The 13,938-nt window shown below is 41.7% G+C and overlaps 1 protein-coding gene across 1 annotated transcript in view; it reads left to right on the top strand.

Moving 5' to 3' along the window:
- Window positions 1-6,132, top strand: part of TEX14 (testis expressed 14, intercellular bridge forming factor) — a 69,520-nt gene extending 63,388 nt beyond the window's left edge. Inside the window, 4 exon segments of the mRNA XM_067565771.1 lie at window positions 1,064-1,159; window positions 2,288-2,397; window positions 4,536-4,599; window positions 5,117-6,132. Coding sequence (XP_067421872.1) covers window positions 1,064-1,159; window positions 2,288-2,397; window positions 4,536-4,599; window positions 5,117-5,153 — 307 coding nt within the window. The 3' untranslated portion in view covers window positions 5,154-6,132.
- Window positions 6,133-13,938: the final 7,806 nt, after the last annotated feature.

Here is a 13,938-nt window from a genome sequence, read left to right on the forward strand (position 1 = left end):
GTAGTGCCAGAAGCTTCACAGGTGATGAACAGAACAGGGTAATTTTGAGTGATCTTCTCATCCAATCCTGTTGTCTAATACGGTCTTCTGGAAGCTTGAGGTTTAGGGACACCTGGAACATAGGGTTGTGTCAATGTTCAGTTGCTTGCCTTCATGTGTTATATTTAAATGGGACTTTTTTACATTTGACTGTTCCTCACTATCTTCTATCTGTACTTTACCAACTTCTTTCCTATTTCCTTTACGAGAGTATATGCTATAGAATTCCCCCTTTAATAAATTCATCTTTAATGGATGTGTCTGCCCAAACTTTGTGCTCCTCTGCACCTGATGGTTTTCCCCCAGCCCTTCATTTAAAAAATCCTCTGCAACCTTTTTCATTTTACATGCCAGCAATCTGGTCCATTTTGGTTTAGGTGGAGCCCATCCTTTCTGTATAGGTGCCTCCCTTCCCAAAAGTTTCCTCAATTCCTAATATACCTAAAACCCTCATCTCTACGCCATCATTTCATCCATGCATTGAAACCCTGCAGTTATGCTTGTCTTTTTGGCCCTGTGTGAGGACCTGGAAACATTTCAGAGACTGCTATAATACTATGTTATAGCAGATTCTGTGCAGGTAGCAAGTTGTTCCCTTCCATTATCCTGAACATTATTTTGGACCACTGCTTGCCTCTGTAGTACACACCTGATTTACATGTGGATTGAGGGTTATTATTTAAGTACAACATTATAATGTTTGATAAATATTCAGGACCTGATTCTCTTTTAAATTAAGGGCCCTTTACACTGGGCCTTAATGGGGATATAAATGCCTTATATCCCAAACCCTGCAACTTTGTGCTGGTGGATAAGAACCTGCAAGTGAAACTGTCTATGAATGATAATTGAGCTGTCAGGCCTATTTCCCAAGATATGAGAGACAAAAAGTAAATTACATGAATGGTGAAAAATTAGATCTTTAAAATGTTCTTTCAGTTTTAGTAATCTTGGGTAATTCAGGAAAAGAAATTGTTCAAAACTTTTAACTTGACAGTCTCCTTTTTAATCTGTCATTCAACAGGGCTCATTCTACTCTTGATGATCTCTTAGAAAGAATTCTCCAACCAATTCCTGAGGAGGATGAAGTCCAAGGAGAACCTCGAGGATGCCCTGTAAGGTTAGGAGATAATGGACATTTCATTCATAAGTATATCGTGCTTTTATTTTGTGCATGAATCTATGCTGAGCCCTCTAGAAAGAAGACTGTCATTCTGGTGGCAGCAATGCCCTAGAGAACTTAGCAGGAGACATCAGGATTTGGGACTCTCACTACTAGATCTAGAGAGAAGGAGCTGTGTTATTAAGGTGGTCTCTGGTAGGTGGAAAGTAAAAGTTGCCAATAGCTGTAAAAGGGCAGGGTTCATCTTTCTAAAAGCTGGAGGTGACCTGCCATGTTACTACCATGTGAAAAAATAAAAAAGAAGAATATGTATGAGAAGAGAAAAGCCTTTACAGTAAGGGATCTTATAAACAGAAGGTTTTGATGAGAGCAACCATTTGTCAGTACAACTTGGGAAATCATTATGAAAATGGCAAATGTCATAGAAACATAATTTTAAAATTTTTTTGTGTATGTCCCAAATGAGCTTTTCCCCCATGTTAGCACCAGCGACCAGAGCCTAGCACATGCTATGAAAGCTGTGAGCAGTTCTCAGAAGATTCTGTCCCCTCCTTACCAACTGTCAAGTGCAATAGTCACTCCTACAATACAACTTCATTTTGGAGTTAATGGGACACACACAGTCCTATATGGATACACGTTAATATTTTTAGCATCAAAATTTCTCTGCTCACCTAGCCCAAATATCCTGATGAGTAGAAGGAAATTGGTGAGGGGTGCAGGTAGGGTTGCTTCAGATATTTACAACAATGTTAGATAGAGGGCCTGATGTAGACACCATGGGCTTTGGATTGGTCCTATAGAATCTCTGATATTTCAGACATCTGCTGAAAGAAACCAAAGGGAAACACTGTATTGGGGCTACCTGCCGTTGCCTGCTGCGGTAGTACATATCGGACTGAAATGATAATTCCTGATCTGCAAAGAAGTGGGATGGGGATCACTGGAGTCTGATTGCAAATGTAGTGCATAGCTGCAAACTGATCTCCTGGCTCCACACAGCAGAGGACAAGAGGAAAAAGCAGATTAGCTGTTTCAGGGACTTATATAATAATGGTCTCTATTCAGCTTCACTCAGATAAAATATAGAATTGTGACTTGACACACAAATCTCTGTCATTGAAGGGCAACAAACCTTAAAGATCAAGGAGATGATGAAATGAAGAGTGGAATAGAGGAAGGTGGCACCAGGGCAGAAAGCAGAGAGACAGAAAGCTGTGCAGGGAATACTGAAGGTCTTTCTTATCTGTAAAGATATGATATACTGATTGGCAATGACTTGTTTATTATCCTGGCAGCAATGAGTTTATTAGTAATAAATAACTTGCGCTGAGCAAGGCTGTTAGCAGCTATTATTCTCTTACTGATTCCTTTGCCTTATACTGATACCATTTCTGCTCCAAGCATTTTGAACAGAGGAAGCTGCTTTAGAGTAAAACGCTATTTTATTGTTAAACTTTGATTTTTGCTAGTGTTGATGAAAGGTATTAGCCTGACAGCCCTGGGCTTGCTCTCTTGAGTTAAAGAACTGCTTACACATGGGTAGTGAGAGTGCAGCTTCCCACACTGAGCTATCAATCTGCTTTGGAGGGATTTTGGTCACTGTATCCATGTCCCATTTAAGCCTTGACCTTTTTGCTAAGGCACATTAAGGCCTTCACATTATAAGGGCTTTCAGTTACTATTGGTGTGGGGTGGGTTTGAACATGTAACCACTGCCCTACACTGTCACGTCCCTGAGGGGATGGCTACATTGCAGCAAAAGACCTGTGGCTGGCCAAGGTCAGCTGACTCGGGCTGTAAAATTGCAGCATAGATATTTGGGCTGGAGCCCTATCTCTGGGACCCCAATGTCTACCCTGCCATTTTTAGCCTTGCAGCCTGAGTCAGCTGACCAATGCTCTGAGACTCTGTGCCATGAGTTTCTTATCGCAGTGTAGACATATCCTAAGCATTCAGTCCCCTAGCTTGCTCCTTCCCCTTTCTCCTCTCTGCCAACTGGAGGCAGGGGATGAGAGGAGTTGGTGAGGAGCAGTACTTTCTTCATCAGGGGAAGAAGTCAAATCAAAGGAGCTTCCTCTGCTTTATATGTCTCTTAAAGGTGAAGTGGTTTTCCATTGACTGGTGCTTGTAGTACCCTATTGCTGCTGACTGGCTTGAACCATCCACACCTTCTTACTTAGGCTCTTTAGATTAGGAGGAAGCAGCTACCTTTTACTGTGATGGCAGTTGAGACACTGGAGCTGTTGGTGATGTTCTCCCCCAGTAACTATAGGCCTCCCAGTCAGGAAATATGGAATAAATGAATTAGGTTCTAAAATTCAAGAGCTAATTTGAAAATAATAAACCCAAATAAATAATCAGGGTTTTACTCCAGAGGAGCTCCCCCTAGTCAAACAGTGTGACTAATAATACAGTACACCTTAGCCAATCAGAGTTCCTGTACTTGAATACAGTTATTGAGAAGCAATCACATAATCACAAGGCCAGCTGACCCCCAGCCAGGATACAAGGAACTGCATAAATGAGAGAAATGGGTAGGGGGTGGCAGTGACTGGAGAGCATCCCTATAATTTGGCTGGTTTAGGCAATTGCATTTGAGTATTGTTCTCCCTAAATCTAGGCCTTCATTGGAAACAGTTAAAATAGATGCCCTGGAATTTTGCAGCTGTTGAAAGATTAGATGGCAATACTTTCCTGTTGTTCTCATTCTTTACCTGTTAAGAGAACTTGATTTACAATGGGGGAAGTTGGTAGATTTGCATTCAGTATAGGATAAGCGAATATGTGAGAATCCTAGGGTCTCTCTGCAAAAACAGGCTAATGCAGTCTTAAGGTTGTAGTCCTTGACTTTCAAAAGTGACTTGTGATTCTGAGTACCTAAGGAGCCTGATGTTCACAGAGTGGATGCTGAGCTTTCAAGACAGGAACCCAAAAATTGGAGTTCCCCAAATTACTAGTCACTTTTGAAAATGTTGGCAATATATGTAAGCACAAATCTGGAAATGAAAGGGTTGTTTCCACTTTACACGTGTGTGCAATTTCAATGGGGGTACTGCTACAGGAGTTAAGGTGGCAGAATCAGCACCTGAATTGTTCAGTACTGCTAGGAATGTTTTCCACAGTAAATGGTGCTGCAGAAAAGGTATAGAACAATCTACCGTTTAGATTGCGATAGTGAAGATCCCTTCACTGGGTCCATTAACCTGCAGCTGTATTCAGAAAGCAGCAGCAATCTGTTGCTGTGCTTATAACGCTGCATCTGCAGCTTTATTATATGCTGATGATAAAACCAAAACTTCCCTGATGAAGTATTGTGAACATAGGATGCACGTGTTTTTATTGCTTCTGTACTGGTTTACTTCCTTTCTAGCTACAAATCCTGAGTATCAGAAACCCAGCTTATGGCAGCGGCTGCCTTGGCCTTCTCCATTCAGGTAAATCTCTTTTAGGTATTTATATATGTGAACGTCAGTCATTTTGCTGATACCACAGCTATGTGCTCCAAATTCACACTGTATGTTCGCTAATACAAGTGAAAGACAAAGAAGTCTTTCAACTTGATGTCTGGCATAGTGAGCAAAATAAATGGGATCAAAACCTAGCACAGTATTGGGGTTTATGTTAAATTCTGCCCTACGGTCGAGATCCTCAATGGTATTTAGGTACCTAATCCATTTATTTCAATTCTCGTTGGGAGTTAGGTACCTAAATACCTCTGAGGATCTGAGCCTGAGGTATTGCCTGTGCAAACCAAATTGGCCCTCTGGTGGAAGTGAGAGAACTTGTGCATTTTCCTTTTACTGTGTGTGCTAGGTGTACCTTTTGTTCCAGTGCCCAGGAGCCAGAGATAGTGCTTTAGAATCCCATTCCCATGACTGCTTATGAACTGCATATGTAAAAAAAAAACAAAAAACCCCATATTTTTTGTTTAATCTCATTTCTTAATTTCAGGGTGATTGTCCTGGATCAGAGCAGCATTCCTAAGTGATCAAACTAGATAGCAAATAAACCTTCAATAAGTTGTTTGGCATCTTCCTCGTTATACGGTACCTATCTCTGTTATGTGCAATGCTGTTCACCAGATAAGCAGCCTTATAGCTCTCAGACTTCCTTTAATTGTAACAATCAACACAAAGAGACTGAATGGTTTGCTCTCCAAGTACATCTGGTACATTAAGTTTTGGTTCATTTTTATTTAGCAATCGCTTATAAGGGAGAGGTAGCACTCTGAATTATGCTGCAAAATGAAATTGTTTTCCAAATACAACTGTACCTGTTAAGCCTGCTACAGCTTTGTTTTCTCCCTCGCGTGCACACTTGCTTTCATAAATTAAAGCATTTCTTTCTCTGTTGCATTATGCATTATTGACACAAACGAGTCTCTTTAAATTGCTGCTGCTGCTCTCGCTCTCGTTAGCTTTTCAGTGCCAAGAAATGGAATGTGGTGTTACAGCCCATGTGAGCATTGCTTCGTTTGCTCATTAGATGTGACAAGGTAATTTCTTGTTTTCTCATTTCGTGGAATTCTTGTGATATAAATTGAACTGACTGAAATGATTTAGGGGATTTATCTTTGTGCAAAAAACTGAATAACTGAGAAAAAGTCGGTGCTCTCCAGGCACTATGAAGGCAGCATAACATCCATTGCTAGTCTCATGCAGGGATGTGTGAATAACTGGTTGTTAGTGTCAAGACCTCTCTCATTTAATCAAACCATGCCCCTGCTGGGCCTGATCCAAAGCCAGTCCAAAGAAAGAGTCCCATTGATTTAATTGGGCTTCCATCCAGGTCCTAAATGGGCATAACTACTTTAGAATTGAATGTCTGTCTGTAGCACTACTGTGGTTGTGTGACTCTGTGATGTTTAGAGCTACTGCTGGTCACTTCATTGCAAATATTGTGTCACTTGGTGTTAGGTTTTTAACTGTGCATGCTGTTATTGTGCACATCTTGAGTTTCGCTCTTTCTTCCAGTAAAATACTATGCATGTCTGTAACCATTGCATGGGTTCATTTATCTTATTGTTAACAATACTAATAAAAGTCTTTGAAGTTTAGTATGCTGCTATGTGGTATTTCTTGCTACCTTTTACTGCCTTATATAAATGTTTCTGTTTTAGACCATACATTTGGCTAACTTTTCAGTTCTGATTTGTTTCTGAAAATAATAATAATAATAACCTACCTCTTATATAGTGCTTCTCATCAGTAGATCTCAAAGCATTCAAAATCTCTTTTTAACGAATTTTTCCTCTCAGTCTCCCTGTGAGGCAGGGCAGGGATGTTATCTCCATTGTGCAGATGGGGAACCAAGGTTCAGAGAGGCTAAGTGACTTGGCTCGCGTCACACTGGAAGTCTGTGGTGAAGCAAGAAATTGAACCTAGGTCTCCCAGATCCTAGGCTAGTGCCCCAACCACCAGATAATCCTTACCAGGCTTTGTCAGATATTTTTGGTGTTCTTTTGTTGTTCTCTTTGGAGGAAATGAAGTCTTTGCTCCAAGCTGACACCATGAGGTTTTCTTCTCCTCATCCATAGTAATGATACTGGCAAAACAACCAGCAACAGTGAAGCCATGGTTTCCAAGTCTGCATCCTGAAGTTTGTTATAGGCACAATTCCATGTTTCACTCTGTGGTGCTCAGTGCACTGCATACAGGATGGAGATCACATGTGAACTCATGTGCATTACACAATTTATTTCTTCATAAAAGTTTACTATGGTAGGATTTTATTTTCTGAAGATGGGCTCATTTTATTAGCATGTTTACAAACACTCCAGTTTCTCTATTTCTAAATTCTGTGCCCTTGCCCCACACAGGGGTCTTTGGATTTGGGATACGTGCTGTTGGTGAAAGACTTAGTATGTGTCTACATGGGACTGTGGAAGGCATCACAGTATGTAGCAATCTGCCACAGGATCACAAAGGAACAGTAGTGACAAATAGACGCAAAGGTTCCAACCATACATGCAGTGTGGAATCTTGTCTTTGGTGGGTTGTACTCACTCTTGACAGGTACACAGTGGGTATCTGTCTCTCTCATGCTTTGACAGTATGTGATAAATTATCATGCCAATTAAAGCCTCATTGAATTGAATTGAAATTGTGAAAGGCAAAAAAAAAAAAAAAAAAAAATAGGGTGTGAACCAGAACTGGCTACCAGATCTGTATGCAGCATGAATCCACATGGCCCCAAATAACCCTGGGGTCAGCAGTTTATGTCCATTACCCCCTCCAATACTTAGCAGCAGTCTTGCTGGACCAGCTGTATAGAGTCCTGGTCCCAAAATATTGTATTGGGGCTGAGAATTTCATTCCACACCAGTTAATGTTTGACTGCATTTTTCCATCTTCCCAGCCTTTTTATTCAGGCTTCATTCCCTTTCTGAAGAGTACGCTTATACACTATAGAGATAAACATTATCTTATCAGACCCAGTATTGTAAATCCAGGATAATCTTACCTTTGAAGGGTAAGTAGTATTGCTTCTAGCTTCTATTTCAGTGTATTAAAAATGCCTGAAGTATTGGATTTCCTTATTTTTCCCAATGTTTTCACCTGGTTCTGAATTTTATACCCCGATGAAAGCAAATAATATCTGGTGACTTAGTTATTTGGGAATGGTCTGGGTGTGACCATCATCTATTTGCTTCTTGGCAATGCTCTGATTGAGAGACTGAAGAGAAATGCATCCCCTTGCTTCTGTAGATCCCTTGGCTACTGACAAAAAACAGGAGTTTTATTGGCTAATTCAGAAGGAATTAAGCCAAAATGTGCTCTCAGTTATGTGACTGACACTTCCTGTTTTGTTCCACTGCCTAGTTAGCTATTGATCACAGTATTAAAAAAGCAAGAGGGGAAAGGTGGAATTAACTAGGGATAGGGAAGGATCAGGTAACCCACAATTCTTTAACCATGTAAAATGCACAAGCAGTCTTTAAACTGTGTTTTGATATCTGTTTTAAAAAGATGATCTCGCTGAAACTGAAGTTATGGGCTTGATGTAGAAATTACCGAGTTGGTTCTATGGCTTGTGCTATGTAGGAGGGTCAGACTAGGTGATTATAATGGTCCTGCTGGCCTTAAAAATCTATGAAAACAGGTACCTGATGTTTTGGCAAAGATATTCACATGTTGCTGAATAGACACATAGCGGCTGAGTACTTACTGACTATCTGTAGGCTGATACCGACATATGGGGTGAGTGACTCAGGGAAAGTACTGGGAGCTCAGCATTTCTGAAAATCAGACTCGTAGACATTACACCATTCCCGAATCAGGCAGAAGTCCTGGAGGTACCCCACCTCTTTGCTACTCAGCTCATAACCTATACATGGAGTTACCCAGGAAGGGAGGCTGAGCTTGTGCACAGTAGCTGCAACTGGACTCTGGGACAAGAAGGAGCAATCCAGTAGGGCAACAGCATCTCCGCAGAAAGGTAAATAAACCAGAGAGAAACTTTATAGTTGTCGTACATCAGTGTGAGCAATTTGAGAGAACATTGATTAGCTAGAATGCCTGTTATGGGAACAGGACCTTGACAGTAACTGGACTTTCTCAAACACAGTGGAATGAACTTTATTGATGGAATGTTGGAGCTCCTGGTTCTGTGCAATACAGGAAAGATGAATTAGGTCAAGCATGTGGGGGAGTAGACTGTTCCATTGATTCAGTTCAAGGCATTTGCCCTCTGTCTATAGGGTATGGTAGATAGGTAATAGAAAAGATCAGAGGGTGTAATCTAGGTTTTTACCTCACCAAGAATAAAAAAGGGACTACTAAAGGAAACTATTGTTAATGAGCTCATCTAATCCATAGCTCTCAAGCCCTTTACATTGCTGAGTTGATAGCATTATCCCCATTTTGCAGATGAGAAGATAGAAACAAAGGAAAAGGAAGTGACTTGCTCAAGGTCACACATCAGGTCAGTGACAGCAGTGGCAATAGGTCTCCTGACTCCCAGGGCATTGGTCCATGCATGCTTCCTTCCTTAGGTAGTTTGCCACTGAAATCAATGATATATTCTGAATAAAAAGCAATGGCAGGAGGAATGGCCATTTGCGAACTTTCTGTGTGATGGCACGATGAAGGAGCTGCTGGCTGTCTTAAGCCCCCAGTCATGAGAATTTACTCGATTCACATGCAAATTCTGAAGAAGAACTCAGACAAAAAAATACCAAATTGTCATGACAACTGGAACTTTAGCAATAACTACATAGTGATTCAAAGTATTTCCACTCTTATTAATCTCTGTTCATTTTCTCTTCCCTGGACAATTTTTATTCTTGCCAAGTCTTCTACAAAGTCATAAAAATGGGCAACAAATGATCTAGAAAAAAAGAATTGGGGGAAGGTTACAGGTTCTGGGGTGCAGTGGCTTCTCCCCTCCACATACGATGACTAGGAATAAGAGAGAGACAGAGGTTATGATTGTGTCTTGCTCTCATTTTCTTGATTTGGTAAATAATTAAGTGGTGTTTAGAAAATGTATCAAAATTCTTTGGGGGCAGATATCCCTTATGACTGCAATTCAGAATTTTCTCTCTGGAATGATAGATGTGGGTCCGAATCCTGCCCTTGAATGGGTGGGCATCTCTCCAGCTGAAGTTAGGAGCTATGTGAACGAAATGTTAGACTATAGCTCTTGAAGTGATCGGGAATTTGGCTGGAAGTAGAAATGATTTATAAAGTGGTTTAGAGTCTGATCCTGATCTACTGATAGTGTTGCCTCAGTAAAGACTGCAGGTTTAAGCCCTTAGGCCTAGCTGCTAAAAAGTATTTAGTAATCTAACTCCCATTGATTTCCGTGCCCCTATTCTCTGCGGGTGATTCCATATACCTCATCCTCTTCCTTCCCCTTAAGGTTTGGTCCAAGGCACTTTGAGATAAACAGAAAGACTCCCTTTGGCTTGAACGGGCTTTGGATCAGGCCTGTGGTGAACATCTCTTGAATTCAAGGGCATTATGTAAAGACGTTTTGGATCAAATTCTGATGTGAATCACATGCAACTCTGTTGAAGTCATTTGGGCGGTTGGGGTTTAACTGGAGACAGAAATTGTCCCTGTATATAAGAATTTCTAGGGTATGTTTCTAGGTACCTGGTACATGCCGGGCAGCTAATGGTAGATTTCTGATTGTAGACACAAGTCATGGTCTGGCTATACCTTTTTCTTTTAAATTTTGATTCATATCAAATACTTTCCCCCACTAGGAACAGGTCTGACTCAACCTCTTGCCTTTGCTTATGTGTCTTGTGGCCAGGTAGGATGACATTGTGGCCTTGGAAGAGTACGTCCAAGTAGTGAGCTTACCCTGTATTATTGGGCAGGAGGTTCTGTTCTTGCTGGAGAAGGGCTGGGGGAAGCATAGAATTGTAAATCCCCAAATTGCTTCTCAGAACTTAAAAGCTGCTTTGAAAAAAAGCTTTACTGTTGATTGATCTGTGATGGTGGCAGACCAGGTAAAGCTATCTCATGCCAAGGCCACTAGGCCTCACTGAACACTAACAAATGCATAGCTGGAAACTAGCCTGGCTTATCTGTATGTTAGTATTGTTAAAATAGGTATTAGAGTTATAGAGATGCATTTAGTATTTGGACTTTATGAAATGTTTGTGAATTGCTGCATCCATTAATCTCACTTATATATCACCTTATAACATGGGATACAGATATTATAAGTGTTTCCTTTGTAACTATAGAAATCTTTGCTATGAGAGTGGAAACCCCCACAGTCCGAAGAGAACCATTACCAAGTGTGAAATAATAGTTTGCCATAAAAAATGTCATCTCCTGTCCAACAAAGGAAAGTCAGTAGACCAGATGAATCATTGTGGAACATAAGTGAACAAAAGGCTTTGCTGATTGCTTCCCCACACACCCATGAAAGTGGGGATGTGAACAAACAAACCCTTGTCCCATCACAGTTTGAACTCCTGGGGAAGGGAAAAAAAATTACATTTCAGCAGCTTCTATACTTTTTGAAACCTAAGACTGTAACTCATTTGCGTGTGCATGTTTACCTCCTTTAACCTTGTAAATAACTCATTTCTTTTTCCTAGTTAATAAATCTTCAGTTATTTTATTACAGGAGTGGCTGCAAGTGTTGTCTTTGAGAATCGAAGGTGTAGTTGATCTGGGATATGTAACTGATCCGTTGGGACTGGGAGTAACCTGCATATTGTTGAGATTTTTGGTGGCAAGGTACACAAGGTAGACCAGAGTGTCCAAGGGACTGTCTGTGACTCCATGTCAAGGCTGTTATAGTGCTTGAGGAGTTCACACTTGATACTTGGTTTGTGAAATCTAATTATAGAACACACAATCAATTTGGGGTCTGTGCCCTGGATTCTAATAGTCTGCCCTGAGTTTGGCAGCCACATTCGTGACAGCTTGACACCATGTCCTTCAAATATCCTTGAATTTGTGCAATTTCAAAAGATAGAAAAGTATATTATCGGCATTTAGCAGGGATAGTATTAAAGTACATTGGGATCGTGTTATTGCCTCGTGGCCGCTCCTGGAGCCTCGGTGCAAGCAGAAGTTTAATTGTGACTGGCACTGCACTCAAGAGCCAATGTAATTGATTCCTCTGAAAATCAGGTGTTGGACAGGGGGAGAATTTTTTTACATGGTTTCTGTGATACGTCTGGAAAGTGGGAGATTTTGCTCTCATTAAAATCCACTTGCCATTTCTTAGGATTTAAATTGTTCTGAAAATATTCTGCCCCTGAAGGTATGAAGGATACAAACCCTAAGGGCAACAAGACTGGAAGTGACATACTGTGAGTACAAACTCTGCCCTGATTAACAGCCCATTCAACTTTGCTTGTATCAGTTGGATTGCACTGGGAAATCAGGGCAGAATCTGGCCCCTTGTTCAAATAGGTCCAATTCTTTATTTCAATTGAAGATTTCAACCTGTGTCTGCTTACTCCAGCATTGATGTCGGTGGAGTGGGACCCACTTTCATCATGTCTGAATTTGTCCTCCTAGTTTGTTAACTGGAAGGTAGGGGTCCCAGCATTAACCTTGCGGTACCTCACTGATGACTTTTCTGCACAGTGATCCATTGCCATTCACAACAAGCTTTTGCATATACCCATTTAACCAGTGTTTAATCAATGTCCCTGATGCTAGGAGTGCTTGCAGCGGAAGCCAAATGCAGGCTAGTTTGGAGACTGCAGCCCAGGGGCGCCTGAAATGGGGTAGGTGGAGGGTCCAGGGCTCCACACAGTGGACCAGGCTCCCTGGGCGGCTCTTACCATGTCCAGTCTGGCCAGGGGGTGGGGCCTCAGGCAGAAGAGGAGGTCACATAGGGGTGGGGCCACAGGGTCGAGGCCTCATGGTCTCCTTCCACTTCTAGCAAGGTTCCAGTGCTCCTGCTGCATCTGTAACTCCAGGCCCCTACATGGTTCATTGGTAGCAGGAATCAAACCGAGGCCCTCTAGATCTTAAAGCACGAGCTCTACTGTCTGAGATAAAACACCCATCACAGTTAGCCATGTCAGTGGCAGGCTCATCAACCTTTATATGTAACCCCACCTGTCTCTTGAGGGGTATATAGCACCCCAGTGAGTGGATATAGGCTACACAGTGGGTGGGGCTTGTGGGAATATGATTATTGTGGAAATTGCCTTTATAGGGGGCTGATGCTACTGCTGTGGATCTTTACACTCGTACCCTACTGCATGTGGCTGCATCAGAAGGGAGGCATGGATACAGTCAATTTCTTGCTGAAAAAAGGAGCTAGCTGTGGCGCCCAGGACAGCTATAATGACATACCCCTCCAAGTTGCCATTCAAGTGAAGTAAGAAGGCGACATTTGTTTGTAGTATGTTCAGCTTGGCTGGTTTAGCAGCATCAGCACCTAGTACCTCCACATGGGCTATTGGCTTCCAAATCAGCAAGGAATGAAAGTGCTGCAGAGGTAATATGCATTGCTCTGCAGCAACCCATTGGGTCAAAACATGGAGCAATGTTGATATATTCCAGAAGAAGCCTGCAGCCAATCCTCCCCAGAGAGGGATATACAAACTTATAAAAATATACAAACTTATAAAAGAGCTACTGGAGCTCGGCAGGCTTTGTCTAGATAACAGCATAATCATAATCTTAGAAATACACTAAATTAGATGGATATAGCTGTGATCTTGTGAGATCTCTTTAAGCTATGTAAGGTCAGATCATGGTATACTGGCTGGATCACACTTCAGATTCACCACCTTCACCTCCCCCCAAAAACCCTGCATGATGAATGGGTGGAAAAGGAAACCATCAGACTATGGCCCCACATATTAGCCCTTTAGACACAAATCAGTGAGCGCTTTTTGGTATATGTTGTCCAAATTGCTGAAATACTGGGCCCGTGGTGGAGGGAAAATGGACAATCTTCATTTCTACCTCTGTTTTTCAGGATCCTTGAGGTGTTGCACTGTTTATTGAAAGGAGGATCAACTATGAGTATGGATCTTGGCAGCTTGGGATGGAACTGTGCTGGCAAGAATCAGCTTAGCGCTCTCTTGTGATCTATTTTACAAATCCATCATTGACTACTAGTGACCACTGGAAGGTGCCCATTCTTCTTTGAGTAGGTTCTTTATGGGTGCTCTACTGTAGGTGTGTCTGCGTCCCTGCGCCTCTCATCGGAGTGATCAGAGGTACAGGGACGCAGACATACCTGCAGTGGAGCACCGATAGGGGGACACAGCTTGAAGAATCATCATTACTGCCCAGGGTGAGTAACTTTTTCTTCTTCCACCAATGCATAGAAGT

This window comes from Emydura macquarii, unplaced genomic scaffold (genome assembly GCF_026122565.2).
Source record: "Emydura macquarii macquarii isolate MOO-44397 ecotype Brisbane River unplaced genomic scaffold, CSIRO-AGI_Emac_v2 contig_2699, whole genome shotgun sequence".
NCBI lineage: Eukaryota > Metazoa > Chordata > Testudines > Chelidae > Emydura > Emydura macquarii.